Source organism: Phaenicophaeus curvirostris, chromosome 1 (assembly GCF_032191515.1).
Source record: "Phaenicophaeus curvirostris isolate KB17595 chromosome 1, BPBGC_Pcur_1.0, whole genome shotgun sequence".
Taxonomy (NCBI): Eukaryota; Metazoa; Chordata; class Aves; order Cuculiformes; family Cuculidae; genus Phaenicophaeus; species Phaenicophaeus curvirostris.
In genome coordinates, this window is record NC_091392.1 from 98,903,188 (window position 1) to 98,920,934 (window position 17,747).

Here is a 17,747-nt window from a genome sequence, read left to right on the forward strand (position 1 = left end):
GATCCTGGAACTTGTTTTTACTTTAAGCACTTCTAGATTTGTACCATTAAGTTCTAACTTCAATTTCTTCACTTTCTGTTTCAAATAATACAGTGTTTTTCAAGCATTCAGAAGTCCAGAAATGCTCTGGAAACCTTTTTATTCTTATCTTGATTGTCAACACTTTTTTGATATAAAATTGTTATTACCTTAATAAAGAAGAAAACCTTAGATACAATCCCTAAAAGAAGTTATGTATGGCTTTGCTATAGTGAGGAATAGAGATTTTGGCTTAGTTTAAATCAAAAGTCTCAGCAAAAGTTGGCAATTTAAGGGAACGTTGATGCTTAGCTCTTAGGATTAGGAATGCTGGTTGTTTTTGTACATCTATGCTCTAGTTTCCAATTATTTTTCTGCTTTCAAACTTGTGAGTAGCTTTCCTACACTTAATTTTTCTTTATTTATGATGAGCTTTACAGGTCATGTGTGATCTGTCAATACTGTAACTGAAGCTTAATTCTCATTTGTTTATTCTCCCGAGTGACCAGTAGGTGCCAATAACAGTATTTCGAACTGTTAAATACAGGTGGCAAAGTGAGCAGAGCCACATCATCTGTTATCTGTAGAGTTCTATTTTTGTCAGTGTTAATGTAGCATGAGTTCAGATCTCATTGAAGGACAATTCATGTTGCCTCCCCAAGCCTTCCTGTGACACTCTAAGTGCTTGAGCATGATGATGCTAAGACCGTGATAGTCAGTGTCACCAGTGTCTTCTGGGAGTTGCCTGTTACCATACACCACATCTGTGAGCTTAGGCTTGAGGGTGTGGGGTTTTTTTTTCCCCTTGGAGGGTAAAAACTTAAAAAAAAGCACTTGTTTTTTAATTTCTTTTGTGCCAAGCCCTGTTTGCTGGAGTCCAGATCATGGGACTCTTGAATGCTGTGGTGTGATAGTAATGGGGAAAAAAAAGGGCAACAAGGTCCATACCTTGCTAAAAATTTCTGTGACATCTTTGTGACATCTTTGTGACCTCTTGGGAGGTCTTCAGGAGCCTTGCAAGCGTGTCTGGGAGCACCCAGTGTTTGCTCTGGTGCTGGTTTTTGCCCAAGGGCTTTTCTTGAGCCTGCAATAAAGAAGGTGCCCAGTTAGATAAGGGTGGGTGATAGCTTTGCTTGTAAGCTACTAACAAATACTGGTTTGCTGCTGCATTTGTTTGAAATCAGCATGCAGCTCGTTCCTGCTTCTCTCATCCTGCTGCCAGACAGCTTCAGCTGAAGCCAGCGTAAATTATTTAAGGTGTAGACATAGATCAGGTAAGCTATTATTAGGTTCAAAGTGCTGGTCAGTTGAGTTTTTTAGAATAAAACTAACCAAAACCTAGACAGGAGCCCCTCTGTAGAGAAGGATGTAATGTAGATAACTTTTAATAAGGGATTAGAGCCATGTCATCAGCTTCTGTGAGTCTTTCTCAAGCTGTGTAGTGACTACAACTCTGACTCAAGTGTACCTTATGGTGGAGGGTAGGGGATTAAATGGTCATTGTGGTCCAGCTCAGGGCTAATGGGCCTCTCTTGCAAACAGCTTCCTGCCTTTTTAAGTTTGATAGTGGGTGAAAAAAATATCTATGAAGATGCTTTATTTTGTTCTTTCGTGCCTGAGGGCCCAGGGTATGGGGCATGTGGGCAAAAGGCCTGAGGTACTCCCAGAGAAAATACTCCTCCTGAGAAATAGCAACCATAGTGAACTAGGAAGCTTCGCTGTAACAAAGCTTGCTTTGGTTTAAAAAAAACTAAAAAAAATTTTTTTTTTCCCACTTTTCAGCTGGAGAGAGAAGAACACAACTCCTGACACATGTCTAGACTTTCTTTTGAAATCCGTTTCTTCTAACATAGGACAGTGATTTCTCCATGGAAGTACAGATGGTAATTTGCAGGAGATGTACCATAGTAGTGAAATAAGCGAAGGGAAACAACTGTTTGTGGCTTACCAAGGGGAAGTATGATCACAAAATGACAGAGCATCTGCTGCCTGGCAGCCTTCTTACTGCCCAGGAAACTTTGACTCTTTATATGGGAGACATGGTAGAGATGTGCTTAGTGGCCCAGAACTGGAGACTGTTTAGAGAATGCTGCATTATCATGATAAATGGCCTTTCCTGGCTGAGTGACCAAACAAGATTAGCTTTTACCCCTGTGTCATTCAATGGCTAGGAGGGCTCAGACTCCACCCTGCATTCATAGTTTGTTGGTCAGGGCTTGAAGCCAGTGCCTGTTGAATGCAGTAGATGCCTGCAATTTCACCCTAGGAATAAGACCTGAAAAGTCCTACCTATGCACATTCTCTGTCTTCCCTTGTTTACCCTGTCAGGACTCAGGTAAGGGAGCCAGTCCTTGGCCTGACAAAGTTGGGATCGTGGTTTTCATTCTACTTACTCAATCCCTGCCAATATCTATCCAGGGCAGAGCCTGTTTGGAGTAGAGCATGTCCCATATTCCTGACGTGATATAACCTCGCTTGCTGCTGGGGCTTAGGATACTCCAAGCTATAGACAGTACCAGGATTACTATAGTGCTGTTATGCCTTTGATCAGTGCAGCAGAAGGTATGTGCTGGGAATGCAGGGTTGTTCCTGGCAGATTTTGACAGTCTCTTTGTTTCTGTTACTGTAACATTTCACACACAGCTTGAGACTTTTCTGATTACAGTTGGTTGGAGTGTCCTGGTCCATGCTGCCTTTAGTCTCCTGGGACCTTGAACTTCTATCTGCACAACTAGAAAGAAAATGATGGAAAATGTCTTGTTTTATCTGAAGATGAATAATCAAATAGGTTGCAAGGGGAATATTGTTGGGCCTGTGTGTGAATGTCAGGAAACAAATCAAACTCGCAAGGAAAGAAGGGTTTGGACAGAGGATGAGGAAGCAATCAGATTAATCTTTCTCCATTTCTCCAGGAAAGAATCCCATCATGCTGAGCCTAAGTTAGGGCTGCAGCCTGCACTTGAAGTCATGACCTTAACAGCTACACTTCAAAGTGTTCTGAGTCTCTTATTTCCTTAAATGTGTTCTAGCCTAAGCATGTAGGGATCTAGCCCAGTAGTTCACATATAACCTCCATTGCATCTCTACCACCCTTTTGATCTTGCTTACTCACTACCTTATTTCTTTATTAGAGGGGACTTCTAATGTTGAAGTGGGTACAAATCTCTGGAATCTGTGTCTACGTACTGCCCTTGTGTACAAATTGCAACTGTTTCTATTGTGCAGGACAGTGCTGTAAGCGTTTTATGGTGTATAACAAAGAGCAGCACATTGTGCCCTGCGGAAATTGTGGGGAGAATTTTGGATGCCACTGTAGTAATTGCGTTGCAATTGGAATTAATTTCTTAGTGTGGTGTGTATGTCTGCTGACCAAAACAAGTCAAGCCCCCGTAGTCTAGAATAGTTTCACAAAAGGTGGCAGCTTCAGCTTCATAACACATCCAAATTTCTTTCCAGAACCTCAGTTTAGAAGCATTGTGTGGAGTTATGAGCATAGCTTTCTATGGAAACCTGTCAGAAGGGCAAGGGAAAAGTGGGTTGCTTGAATGATTTCCTTAAATGTTCTCCATCAAAAGCATTGTTTGCCACAGATCTTCAATGGATTTAAATTTTGTTTAAAGTTCCTGTACTGAAACAGTAGCATGTAAGAGTGAAGGAGAGCGAATCTTCTAGTGGCTTTTCTTTCTTGCCCTAACTATCTTCTATGATTGTTGCTGCTGCTGTCCCAGAGATAGCTAAGCCAAGTAATAATAGCAGCTAATGGAGTCCAGGGAGGGTAACAAAGGTTACATTTTAATCTTAGTCCCAAACTACTTCTTGGGTTCCCTGACTGCTTACCTAAAGCCATCATGGAGGCCACTATTAGTGTCAACTTCTATCCTACTCATGTTTTGCCTTGTAAAGGAGGGAACACTGAAGGTATTTTGACATATTCTTCAGTTTCTGCCCTGTGAAATAGAGTGCTAGCAATGATGGCATATTTGAGGAGTTGTAGTTTTGTTAATTTTGCACTAGAGATGCCGTTTTTGTTAAAATGCAGTTTTGTTGGGGAAAGTTTGGTTTTTTAACTTATGTACATCAATGTCAAACACTGCATGTTGTTGTGTTTGAGGATTTCATAACAGCCTAATGGGTTTCATTGATAGCATCACCACTTTGTAACTGAGGGAATTACTGTAGCCTTGGGCTTTGAGAACTCTTCTACAAAATCAGCTGTCTGTTGGAGAGACTGAAGGAAAACCCATAGAAAAGTGTTATCAGATGCAGTTTTGTTGTCAGTGTTTCAGTTCCATAGCAGAATAGTCTGTATTGTTAAAATACTGGTTTCCTCTTGAATTTCTATTGACAGCGCTAGCCAAAAAGATCCCCATGGGATTAGCCTGAACTCTTGTGCTGTTAGTGGAGTCACCAGTGGAAGACCAGCTCCTTTTATGCAGAATGGTAGATTTAGGGAACAGCCTCTGCATTGGGTGATAGCTCTGGCAGTTTGAGTACTTTGTCTTAGTGCAGGAATTAATGGATAACTGTTTTGCAAAAACGTATGTGATTGCTTATCCCTACTTCAGAGCTCTGTCATCACAAACTAGCAGAGAATACTTCAAAAAGATGCAAGGAAGGTTTTGGACACTGAAGAAAAGCCTGTCATGAATAATTGTGGTTACTCTTTTCTAGGTCCTGTGTTTAATGTCTCGGTGCATTCTGACAGCCCAACGGTTTACCAGGGTGAACTGGCAGACTTGCTGTGTATCATCACAACGGAAGGAATGCCACTCGAGCCAGGTATTTTGGCAAAATTATTTTACTTGTAATTCACTTGCCTTCACCAGGCAGAATAATACCAGCACTTACAACCCTGTGTCTTTTGAGTGAGGTTGGGGAATTGAGAACATAACTAGATAAATACACTAGAACGTATTTGCTTTACAAAACCCAATTTAAAACAAAGTTCTTTATTTCACATTCTGATGGGAAAGGAAAAAAAGTGTTCTTACTGCTAAACCTCCAAGTGCTGTCTGTACTGACTGACCCTGCAAGTGGCGCTCCACTTAAAACCACTAGATCGTCCATGAAAACTATTCTCATCTCCTCTAATTGGAAAGGACCTCCATTGGCAAAACCTGTTAGGAGGAAATGGTCATCTGTAAACAAGTTGTAAAGTCACCTGTACAGTCAGCTTCACACTTCAGAGTGGATTTAAGGCTTAATTTAAATCTAAAAATCACAATAACTGGCCACTGCAGCCTAAATGCCAAAGAAGAATTTTTATTGCTGATGCCTTCGGAGGTGAGCTGCCTATTTTGTGTGGAAGAAGAAAGAAGCACAGTACCTAGTTGCCGAGAAAAGAATAGTGAACACTTAAAAGACTAATTTTTATGAAAAGTGGAAAAGTTCAGAGAATTGCTCAAATCTAGCTGTTTGCCAAGCATTGTCTGGGCTACTTTTCATTAAAATGCTTTGAGAATAACTCTAGTTATTATACCCAAAGCTTGGTTTTGGAGTAAGTTTATGTTTTTAAAAGTCGTCCTCTATGTATATGAAAATGTATTTTTTAAAACTAGGTATAAATATGTATGTAAATATAAACATATAAATGTATATATCTTAATGTAAATATGTTACAGTTCATGCCAAACTTAAAAATCTACACATAAGCAACTACAAAAGAGGGCCTGTGCAGAAAACATTACTTAATGTAGTAGCTGATGAGATGAAGTACCAAGCTTAGTGAAGGCCCATCACTTTGAAATTCAAAGATGTCTGTTGTACACTAAATCGAACTGTAGCAGGGAAGCAATTTGCTGGATTACAGTTGTGTGCTGCCTGTGAAGAAGTGATAGAAGTCCTTAGATTGTATTATTGAAGTGCTTGGTAGGGAGGAAAAGCTGAGTAAACTTTATTGCTGTCAAAGGACTCATAGCCTGGGATATTGGACACTATAAGCAGCGAGGTATGCCTGTACATATACCTCAGTTTCCGCTCAGCAAGAAACATCTTCTAAGTTCAGGTGTGCCCAGGCTCTTAGAGGTATTGTTGTAGAGCAGTACCCAGAGCAGCTGGCTTACTTTGCAGAGCAATACCTACTGGCAGGGAGCAGCTACAGCTTCTGCTGTTTTTCAACAGCTGAAATAGGCTTGGGGCTGCCTTGAGAAAGAGGCCTCAGCATCCCTGACTCACTTAAAACTTGAAAAGACTCTGCTTAGTGGCAGTGGGGCTTTCCTGTCAGTGCTCTGCTGCAGTTGGGTTTGTGGTGTTTTTTTGCATGTTTGGTGGGTTGAGACTGAAAGAAGTACTGACAAGGATAATCAAAGTGATTGAAGAAAGAAGGTGTCGTCTTCCAGGAGCTTCTCCTCAGCACAATTAAGTTTTAACAGGGCAACTTCATAAGAGTCCCTGAATGTCTGTTGCATTGGTATGTAATGACTGGAGTTGGAAATGACATTGTTTCCAGTGGTTATGAGTGCAGAGTTTTAAATGTCAGCACTGTAATCTGTTCCACAGCTGGGTAATGTCATCTTGAACATGGCAGATCTCTGCCTCTGGGGTTTTTTGGTTGTTTTTTTTATCCTTGGGGGGAAGGGAGGGTGTTGGTTATTTTTTTTGGCTCTAATGGGGCAGATGGGGTGCAGGCAACCAATACACCTAGAATGAAATAAAGCATGGAATTGTGGCAGGTTCTGAGGGAACCTTTCAGTTTATGCTCTGAGCCCCCAGTTGCTACGTGAGCAGGACTGGGGGCCTAACCAGCCATGCTGTGTGGAAGAACCCCATCTGGGCCTTTCATATGGGCTTGAGAAGCTAGCCTTTCCCCTGTCCTTGCTGCTCCTCTGGATGAGACCAGCAGAAGAGCTGCAGCGAACAGCTGGAATCTATGCAACAGCTGTAGGGTGTGCAGACTTCCTTTGTTAGTCTGCCTTCTTGGCCTTGAGAGATGGAGGGGACCAGAGCAGTGGGGTAGTGGGGCAGGTTAGGTGAAGAAGGGCCTTAAGGGCTCATATGAGAACAAACAGATGTAGTTGCTCAACAGTAAGCTTGCTCCCTCGTATTCCATCTCTGATCTGTCTATGCTGAGTCAGTATCACAGTTTAATTTACGACTGGAATGGAGAACTTGCTTTTTAAATGAGTGCCAAACATTAGACAGACTGAAAATACACAGGGCTGTCTAATCCCAGTGGGGAAATGAGGCATGTTGTTAGGGAAAGCCTACACCTGGTAATCAGATAAACAGAGTAAGAGTTGCCAGCATCCCCTAGAAGGAAACAGATGACAGCGGTACAGACATGGTCTTTCCATTTGGGAATGTGATGGGAAAGGAGAGCAGAGGAATTGCACTCGCCCCTTTCCTGAGGGGCATGGTGGCTTTCAGAGGTCATTTACTCTTCTGGTGTCAGACCTACTGCAGGGCTGTGTTTTGAGGCCTCTTGTAAGCAAAAAAGAATCAAGAAATTCATAGGGTATCTTGTTAAATGCGCACTCAAACAGTCTGAACACAGTATGACAGCCAGCTCTGCTCCTGGCCACATAGGCACTAAACTTTGCAAGCATGTATGTGGATTAGTATTTATGATTCCTGTAATAAGTTGAGGTGTCAGATGCCACCTTTTCTCTCCTTTTGTGTGCACAATTGGAAAAATAAAGTGCTTCCAAAGAGCCGAGGAGAAGTTAAATGACCAACGATCTTTGTCAATGCCCTTTTTTGTTACAATTAGATGGATCCATTTTTTACTAGGAGTGTTATTTATGGTATGGATCCTTGTTTGGTAGAGGCAATTCACAATACTCTGTGTGTGTGTGTTTGTGTGTACCCACCCTGTGGGAAATTTTAAAGAGTGGAAAAGGTTTTGGCATGACTGCCACATTCTTTAATTTCCTCTGCTTCTTTGAGACCCTGCTGAAATGGAGTGTGTATTACTAAGCTCAGTACATGATGGCAACTGCTCCATCTAAAGTGCTTCTTTGGCTTGGCAGCTGTGGTTGGTTTTTCGAATTGATACGAGGGGAGTATGTGTGTCAGGGGGGAATAGTAGTTCTTCTGTGCCCTGAAGATATAAAAGCTGCTTTTGATATTTCTGTTGAATACACATTTTCAGAAATGATCTCTCCAGATTTCCCAGATCACCCCTTCTTGGGCTATGTGCTTAGGGATTTAAAAGTACTACTTACTGTGCCTGAAAGGAGATGTTTTTTTTTATCTGCTCCAGACAGACCCAGTGAGCACTCCAGAGAATTTAACAAAACCATCTTGTTTACCTCTTGTATGGCTTGAAGTGGTTTGCTCAGCTCTCTAGGAAGCCCTATTCAACCTCATTTAAATGTAGTAAACAAAAAGGGTCTCGAAATTGTGATTCAGTACTGTAACAAGATGCTGAGAGAACTCCATTCTAAGCAGTGGAAGTGCATGGTTCCTAAGAGCTGGTCTAGAAATAGGATTCCCTGTTTTGAGGAGTGATTGGCCAGGGAAGCAGCTAAGTCCCAGACAGCTTAGTCCTGTGTGTCAAATTTAAATGTGCATAAAGATGTGCTTTACATGTTGATGATCCTCACTGACTGAGGAAGGGAGGAAGCATAGCACCACTATTACTCTGCTCACAGAGCTCTGAAACATCCAGTTCCCAGTGCTTTGTGTTCCTTCATGAAAGCTGCTGAGTTGTGTGATATGGGGGCACTTGAGTTCCTTGATGGCCTTCTGAGCTTAGCACTGGGATGTTATGCCCCCCTCTAATGTGGGACAGTTTGTCCAGGTGTCCCATACTAGAGCATTGTGGAGCACGGAAAGAACTGATGAAAGAAACCTTTGTAGTGTTAAGTGCAAGTGTGGTTCTTGTGTTTGTGGGTTTTTTTAAGACTGATGACAAAAATTCTGAGTGACCTTGATGCAAGGTGTGCGTAGCATAGTACACATGCTTTTTGGAACCATACTGTGTGATCCGTTTTATGTCAGTAAAACTACGTATTAGCAGTTTGGAGCTGCTAGGTATGTTCATCACTGATCTGTAGAGAGCATCTGATTTATGTCCTGGTTTTGCTAAATTTTCCTGTGTTTTTTTTTTATTGCATGAAACCCAGAGATATATAGAAATGAATCAGATGGCTTTGCTGTGTTAAGCTATTTCAAGAAGGATAGTGACAAAGAGTACTCAGAGCCAAATCCTCCCTCTGACAGTCTGTAGTGAGTCATTAATTGCAAACTGTGTATACTGACTAATAAAATATGTTGGCATAATACTGTTGTCCCATGTTGTAATTACAGAAGATAGATTCCGCTGTTTCAAAATGACAGCAAGTGCCTGTACTCATCTTTGTATGTGGAGGGAAAGGAATCTCAAATTAACTGAAACTGAAAAGAAGAAATTCTTCAAAGGTAGCAAGTTGCCTGGGAATCTGAAGGCTAAACCTTTTTTTAGCAAGTGCAGTGGTTTGTTCAGCATTAGTTGGACTTAGCCTGGAAGGTGTCCATATGCTTTTATGGTACCTGGAAACACGAGCTGATGGCAGTTTTTGATGATCTTTGGAAGGAATTGGTCATTCCCAACGTGACTGTCTGTAGACCGGTGCTATTACCGTATTTGGCATAAACACACAGCAGAGGCAAAGAGTAGTTTATAGAAACAGAGCTCTTTCCAGTAGAGGCCCCATTTCCTACAGCTGGATGAGTACACAAAGCAGAGGTTAGAGTTTGGTCCTGTTAACTGAACATGTGCTTATGGTAATTTTTATTAGCATTGCTTTCAAGGGAGGTTGTCCGAGTGCTGCACCAAGTGACTAGCAGTAGTACTTGTAGCATGCTAGACAAGAGCAATTGTTGTGAGGGCTGCTGGTCCATACAACCTACGTTTAACCTCCATGCAGGACTTGGAAATCTGCTCCTGAGGTAGGGTTGCAAAACAGGCAAGGTGCTCTCTTGAGGTTCTGTGCTGTCACCTGGAGCAGCTGGCAGTGGCAGGCAGGGCAGGGCAGGAAGCTGGCTGATATCTCAAAACAGTTTGGTCAGCCGGCATCTTTCATCTGCTTTTTCATCTTTTAATGTTGTTTTTGAAGATGTTTCTAAAACTAGTGGGCTTTACAGGGGAGCTAATTTTACCCCAGTGGGGTAAAACAGTGGGTGGGTTTTGTCTGCAATAAGGAGGAATGTTACATCCATCCAGCTGATGCTCTACTTCAAGTGGCAGAACGCTGGATGTCCTTTCTCTTCGCTTCACTTTAAAATATTATTTTAAGTTTCCTTTCCTTCGTGAAATGTTAGCTTGCCTGACAGAGGCTTTAAAATTATTTTCACTTGTATCTGCAAAGAATTTGAGTACAGCAAAAGTGGAAGTTTAGAGAACAGCAAACTCAATTAGATGAAAAATCAGTTTTAAATTTCAGATTGCTAATACTGTATTTTTCAGAGATCTCAATACTAGCAAATGGAGGTTTGACATATTATAGAGACTGTCTTAGATGTGAGAAGGTTAATTCCTGTGTACACATGCTATCAGTACCCAAAATTCAGGACCGAAATAGTAACCTCTGTTTCCACTTTGGGGCCATCGGTTTACTAGTATGCCAGGAGGGAAGACCTGTTTGTTGATGACAGAAGTGAGCAGCCTTTCCTGTCCATGCTTTAGGTCATGCCAGGTTTCAGACTCTGACAGATGTTGCTGGGCTCACATTAGCAAAGAATAGCAATGATTTTTAAAGTAGTTACTGAGCTACATCAGCCTAATAGGGTTAGACTGAGATCTGCTAATGGGATCAATAGGATCTTGCGTGAAAGTAGAAAGTACTATATGTGCTGATGAACTCTGACTACCTGTCAGCTGTGTTAAATGTAGAAGGTGTTGCAAATGCATTTTATAGACTTATCTCCTTTGGTGGTAAAACTTGTACAAGGCGTGATGGCCAACGAGGCATGACAGTAACCCACAACTCTGGAAAAAGTATATAGAAGCATTGTAGTCAGGCTTCGCTCCTAAATGCTTTGTCGTTTTGTGGTTATTTTTTGTGCTCAGTATAGAATCTCTATATTCATTTAAGCAGACTAAATGTAAGGAAGGGGCCTTCTGGAAAGAGCCTTCCAACTTTGTAATTGTGTTAGCCCTGCATGAAGATAGTGTTTGCAAATCACTGTCTTCTAGCAAATGCCTAGAACTTCTAACCCCTTTTCATTTTAGATTCAGCGTAGATATAGAACTTGGTATCAGACTAGGCTTGCTTGGTGAAAACTTACATCAGACATGAACTATAAATGCTAGGATGGCAGGCAGGAGAGCAAAAAAAATCTTTGTCATCCATGTAGTAAGTCACCATTTCTGTGCAGTTACATTCTTCCTGCCAGTGCATTTCATTTTAGTTCACTGCTTGAATCCTTCTAGAAAGGACATGTTCAGGGCACTCTTTTTGTCTTTTTTTTTTTCCTTTCTGCTGTCAGACCAGTGTTGGTTATGCTGCTTGCAGATTAACCTTTCTGCTGAAGAATGGGAGTATGAATACTTCTCAGAGTTTGCCAACATGTCCAAATTATTCTTTGTCCACAAATGCAGATGATATGTCCTTTGATGTCTCCTGGTTTGCTGTGCGCTCCTTTGCATTGGATAGAGAGCCCGTCTTGCTGGCCTCAGTGGACCGGAGAGGGATTGTGACCCAGAGCAGGAGAAATGGGAGCAGTGATCTCAGTCTGGAGAGAATCAGCCCACTGGAATTCAGACTCCGTGTGCATGGTTGTGAGGACCACGACTTTGGGAACCACTACTGCATGGTGACCCCATGGGTGCGGTCCGCCACTGGTGTATGGCAGCGAGAACCTGACATCAAAGCCAAACCCATTTTTCTCTCTGTGAAAATGGATGGTAAGACATTGCAACATATGCTATGTGACTCTTTTTTAACACTTTGTTATGTCTTTCTGTGACAAATACTCCCCACGGCTGTTTTCAAAGGTGCCTGTGATAATCTCATTAGACTTTGCTATCCTTGCCTGTTGTTTTGCAACTTCTGGTTCCACACTCTGTAGACTAGATAGGCTTGCTCATCAGACTGGAGTGTTCTCTTTCCTGATCATCACTTGGTCATGTTTTGCGTACCTGGGGCATCTTTCAGCCAAGGCATTAGGCATAACTTCTCTCCAAGTGTTAACCCTTCTGCTACCTGTAGGAGGAAGCCTTGGTTTGTAGATAGGAAGTGCTGTGCTGAAGCAGAGTTGCATTATGTTTAATATCAAAGCTGAGAACAAAGTCTGAGCCCTGACTCCATCCTCCCTCCTCTAACCAGAAGACGTGCAGCTCCCTGCACTTTGTGCCTTGTTTGCTTTCCAATCTGAATTGCAAGTGTTGCTAGATTTTGAGAAGCAAGCTGCATGCTAGAAGCTTCATTCAGCATGTAGCTAAGAAGGAAAATTAATACAGGAGTGGTTTTGAGCTAGTTGCTTTCTTCTCAGTATTTCCTGGAAAGGTCATATTGGGAAGTTGAACTTCAAAGTGAACTTGAAAGGAATCAGAAGGTTTTGTTCTCCCTGCTGTGCAGATAACTATTATAACTGTATTTTCCAAACTCCTTACAGTTCTTGACTCTGCCTTTTAAGTGAACAGTAGGTGCCTACAAATCAAATTTCTTGTTTAGGTACCAACTTCAGAGTTTGACAGAGTTAATGAATGGCATTGAGTATACTGTAGAAGTAGTTCTAATCAAACAAAGCATAAAGGAGTCCACTTCTTACATTTTGGAAACATTGCAAAGAATGCAGCCACAGACTGCCTCTAATGGGGAAACTTTGCAAGGCTTTCCTTTGTGTAGAGGAACAGGTAATGGGATACCTCTTGGAACTAGCTCTACTTTGCTATCTTATTCCAAGGTTCCTCTAGTCCATCCAGCCTCCCCGAGGCTTTGAAATGATGAAGGCAGAATTAGGGTGAGGAGGTAAGGGAGTTCAGTAAGACCCAATTTTCCAAACCTCAAAAGACAGAAATCAAGAAAGAAAATCAGCGTAATTTCCTTCTGAAATAATTAATCTGCCCATAACTGAATAATATGAGATTTTCTCCTTTTTTTTAGGCAAGAACAAATAAAAGGAATCTCTGAATTTCTCAGTGATATCTAATGACTTTGCCTTCCTCTTTCAGTTCTGAATGCTTTCAAGTATCCCCTATTGATCGGCTTCGGTCTGGCCACTGTCATTGGACTCTTATCCTGCCTCATTGGCTACTGCAGCTCCCGTTGGTGCTGCAAGAAGGAAGTGCAGGAGACAAGAAGAGAGCGTCGCCGGCTAATGTCAATGGAAATGGACTGAGCATGGGAGCCAGACACACTTGAATTTTGGAAGAGACTCACAGGGCTCTTGGACTGTGCTGAGACACTCGCTCACAGGCCCAGACAAGTCGGTGTATTTCCTCTCCGATTTCAGCCTGGACCTCAAGCTTCTCCTTGTTACACATCATGTCCTGAGAGCATTCAGGCCATATTTAGCAACTCGGAGTTCTCCTTTTTCCAGCAGCACTTTCTGCATAGGGATTATGCCCTTTTAATGTGCAAACTGTTGAGCCTTCTGCAGGGCCCTGTGACAAAATTCACTTAAGGTTTTTAGTTTGTTTGGTGTTTTTCCCCTCCACCGTGGTTTTGAAAAGATATCTCTGTATGAAAGCATAATGGTCAGGGTGATGGATGGGAAAGGGGCTGGTAGAAGTATTAGGTTTTAATTGTATTAACCGATCTACTTTTCCCCTTTATCTCCATCATACCCTACAGTTTCCTTTCTCTGTCCGCCTCAGTATCTCAGACTTCTCTGTGTTTGGTTGAAGGCTGAAGAAGGTTCCTCTGCTGGTGCTTCATAAGGCTGTTCCAGCAAAGAATTGGTATATGGTTGTCGGCATGCCTTCTCTTCCCTGGCTTTCAAAGGGTTTGCTGTTAACCCCAAACCATAACTTGCCTGAAGGTCTTTGAGATACTATTAAAAAACTTTTTTTATTTTGTTTTCAGTGCTCAGAGCTCTTAGCTGTGGTGAATAGGGGCTAACTTGACAACCCTGAAGAGTCAATCCTCAGACAAGCATTTGTTGGATATCTGCTTAGAGCCACCTTCTGCCCCGCCATTCTGCCTTCTTTTCTCCCCACTACAGCTGCTCACTTTGTGCCTCAGACCCTGTTCTGCTTGTAGCAGGGGGGCACGTGTCTAGGGACAAGACCTAGCCTTCTGCTGGCCTCAGTGGAGAGGCAGGAGACCTTGCCCCGCTAGTGGAGGTGTGACTTACAAAAAAAAATAAATGAATGAGGTGGATCTTTGTCTGTAGTTGGCCATCTGATGGTGTTTATAGAAGACTTGTAAAGTATATATTACCAAATGCACAGGCCAGACTCTGTTGCTGCTTCTGCCAGTCACTCTGTGGTAACCCTTGAACCTATGAGCAGATTCAAAGATCTGCAGTAGCTGAAGTGCAGCTCAGGGTAGGAATAGGAGCAAGCCCAAGAGGGCAGCTGGAATCCTTCAGCTTCCCAACGGTTCATTGTGTGGATGGGTCTGCAGCAGGGATTTCCCCATAGGTTTGAGACCTTTTCCTAGGTGCTATAGTATAGAAGTCCCGGTCTTCCATGTACACTAACCAGTTCCTTTCCAGGCAGTTCTGTCTTCCCAGCACAGCTAATGTTTTAAGCAATAAATTCAGAATATAAAGATACTGTGTATAAACAAACAAGGAAGTAGGACTGTACTGCAATCTGATGTCACAGCTAGGATTTGGCTTGCATCAAGAAGTGCGAGAAATGTAGAGTTGAGGCCAGGGCTTAATCCTTTCCAGTTTGTTTTTTTTTGAGATAAAAGAGAAGATGCTTTCATCTGTGGAAGGTGGTGGCTGTGGTGTGCTGTTGCCAATCTAGACATTAGTTATGTACTAGATGATCTTCTTCACTAATAGCTCATCCCACTGCACATTCCAGGAGAGCTGCGCATGTAGTGTCTGTGCTATGAAGGCTTCATTTTGCGTCAGTGTTCATGGAACCTTATACTCAGCCCTGTAGCTATTCCAAGGTGGGATGGTGGTGGTGTTTTTTTCAGTAAGTTTTCTTTGTGTTTTGTTTTGTTTTTTCCTTCCTGTCTTGCATTGTGACCTCTGTTCTGAGGCTGATGTGAGGGCTTTTTCTAGAAGGCTGTTCTGCTTCTGGCATGTGAAACATGCGTGCAGTCACATATGTATACATATGTACGCATAGAGGTGTCTAATGATTTTTTGGAAGCTGAGCGTGAAACATCTTCGAAATGGACTTGATTTGCAGAGTTCAGGTTTGCAACTTATTTGTCTCTTTAACACATTTCATGTAGTGTTCCAAAACTGGGACACCCAAAAACCTATAAACCTCTGGAAGACTTTGGCCTGAACATTCATAGCAACTTTTCTTTCTGACCTTCCTGGAAGAGCTCTGAAAAGGCCTGTGGTGCAGACAGCAGGAGCAGGGCAGAAGCAGTCTCTATCTTCAGCTGTGAAAGCCCAGAAATCTGTAGAGATGTTTTCCAAAGGAAGGGAGTTGAGGGAAGAATTTGCTCAGATACTTTGATAGCGAGAATTTCTTTCTCTCCTGTCTGTCTGCTATAGTGAAATCTTGCTTTTTCCTTGGATGTTGTGAAACACCGTTATGATGTTTGGGATGCTGGCTGTCCTTCCCACACTGATCTAGGAGCTTCTTTCCTGCATTTAAGTCTGCTTTCTTTCTTCACAGAAGGTCTGTGACACTTGGGGAATCTTGGGAGGGGTGGTTAGTGGTGGTGAAGTTTGAAGCACAGCATTAGTCACTTTCTGTCCTTGCAGACTGACTCCTTGTTTATGTGCTCTTGGTTAAGTTTTTGGGAGAGAGGATCATGACTGTAATGCAATAATTAGGGAATGAATGAGCAGGGAACCACCAGCTCTTCCCAAGCACACAACACAGCACACTTTCTCCCTGCTGGAAAAAACTCAGGGTTATTTTGGTTGGGGCTTCCTGCTCCTCTAGTGAAAGGTCCCCACGTCCTTAGCTAATGCTGACCTTCCTTCATGGCCCATAGAAAAACATCTTTGTCATTCCAAGTGAAGCAAGTTTGCCACTAGCTTGTACTGCTGCCAGCCCCTTGGAAGGCAATGCTGCATCCCCTTCTTCCTTGTATTAGCTGTAATTGGAAGACTAGAGGCTGAGGGGCTAGACTTACCCCCATAGGTTTCCTTCTACTTGTGCCAATTTTGTATTATCCCCTTTTTTTGAAATACGGTGGGAATCTTATCTCTAAAGAAAAGAAAAAATTCTAGGTCACTTTCCATGGGTTTTTTTATTATTATTATTATCATTATTATTTCCTGTGTGAGTGGAGGTGTGTGTGCATCTGGTTGTGTATTAAACCTTCAGAGTATCAGGAGCCACCCCCCTGAGATGCAGTGCAAGCATCTATACCCTCCCTGCTGCAACTGTGGTATTGTCAAAGTATCCTAAGGGCTCACGTTGATCTTTCTCTGTTTGCATTGCAAATTCTCCTGGTTAAGCTGGTAAATTCCTCCAGGCACTTGGAATTTTGATCCAGGACAAGCTTGAACATCATGTAGCAGAAGGGCAAGATATTTTCTTTCTTTTGTTTTAATTTCAAAGTTATAAAAGTGTTTGGCACAATTCTGGAATGCAGGTACCAAATAGTTCTAACAATGCCGTGTAAAATGTTTCTTTTTATGTTTAAAATAAAGAGCGAGCCTTTTTCATTATGTCTGTGCTGTGGGTCTGGATGTCTGAGCTATGGGCAGTTCTTTCCTTGTACCTTGCGTGGATGCAGACACTGTTGTTGAGGCAAGGGTATCAAATGTAAACCTTACCTTCCTGTTTCCAGCACTGTTTACCCTGTAAAATAAGCATGAACCCTATTTTACAGAAAGTTTTAAATATTTGCCTACATGTGTGTGATAAATTAGGGAACATAATTGTTTTCTGAGTCTATCCTATTTCTGCCCCACTGTAAGTCAACCTGGTTTTTGGGAATTATCCTTTTGATTATGCAGGGCCAGAAGTCACAGTTAGGAGTTTGTGTGTTAATATCTGCTGTAAAACCTAGGCATTAGATGTTGAGTCTTCCTTTAACCCTTCCTGAGGCTTCTTATTTCCCAGGCACCGGGAGGAAAATCAGTAGTGTTGGAAGTAAACTTCCTCCTTCCCTTGTCAGTGGCTGAATTTGGGATTCCCACCCTCAGTAACCATGTAAGGACACCATGATAATACAGCAAGGAGGTGACTTGCTTTTCAACAAGAAGTTGCTTGAGGCAGAAATGGGTTTGGGGGGCCAAGACAGGCTTTAGCAAGGTGAGTTTGTGTTCAAACTGGTGCATTCTCTGTCTGAGATGGCTGCTGTGCAGGCCAGTTGACCGCAAAGTGTGTACCTTTGTCTTCTTTCCAGATGGTGTCACAGTTGGCTTGGAAAGATGCTCTCTGTAGAGTGTGCTTACATGAAGCTGGGAGATGACACCAAGCTGTAAGTTCTTAAGGGGTGACAGGGTCCATCAGCTGAGATAGAGGAATGTCGAAAATGGTCTCTGATCCCTCAGCAGAGCCTTTGGCAGGTGTTTAACACATACGTGTCTGTGAGTAATGAGTGGCATGCTTGTGAGACAGCAGTTGTTGGCTTCTAGCTGTGCAGGTTACAGCTTACTGGTAGGCCTGGATTAGCTTTACAAAATCCTCTTGCCTCCCCCATCCCCTGTAATGACCTGGATCTTAATACTGTTCTTTTAAGTATGCTAGGATTTTATCATAAGGA

General features: G+C 42.3%; 1 protein-coding gene across 1 annotated transcript in view; it reads left to right on the plus strand.

The window, feature by feature from the left end:
* PTGFRN (prostaglandin F2 receptor inhibitor) overlaps window positions 1-16,704 on the plus strand; it is a 72,575-nt gene extending 55,871 nt beyond the window's left edge. The window contains exons 7-9 of the mRNA XM_069869724.1: window positions 4,690-4,797; window positions 11,540-11,845; window positions 13,115-16,704. Of these exons, the coding sequence (XP_069725825.1) occupies window positions 4,690-4,797; window positions 11,540-11,845; window positions 13,115-13,281 (581 nt within the window). The 3' untranslated portion in view covers window positions 13,282-16,704. The remainder of the gene's footprint in view (window positions 1-4,689; window positions 4,798-11,539; window positions 11,846-13,114) is intronic.
* The last annotated feature ends 1,043 nt before the right edge of the window (window positions 16,705-17,747 follow it).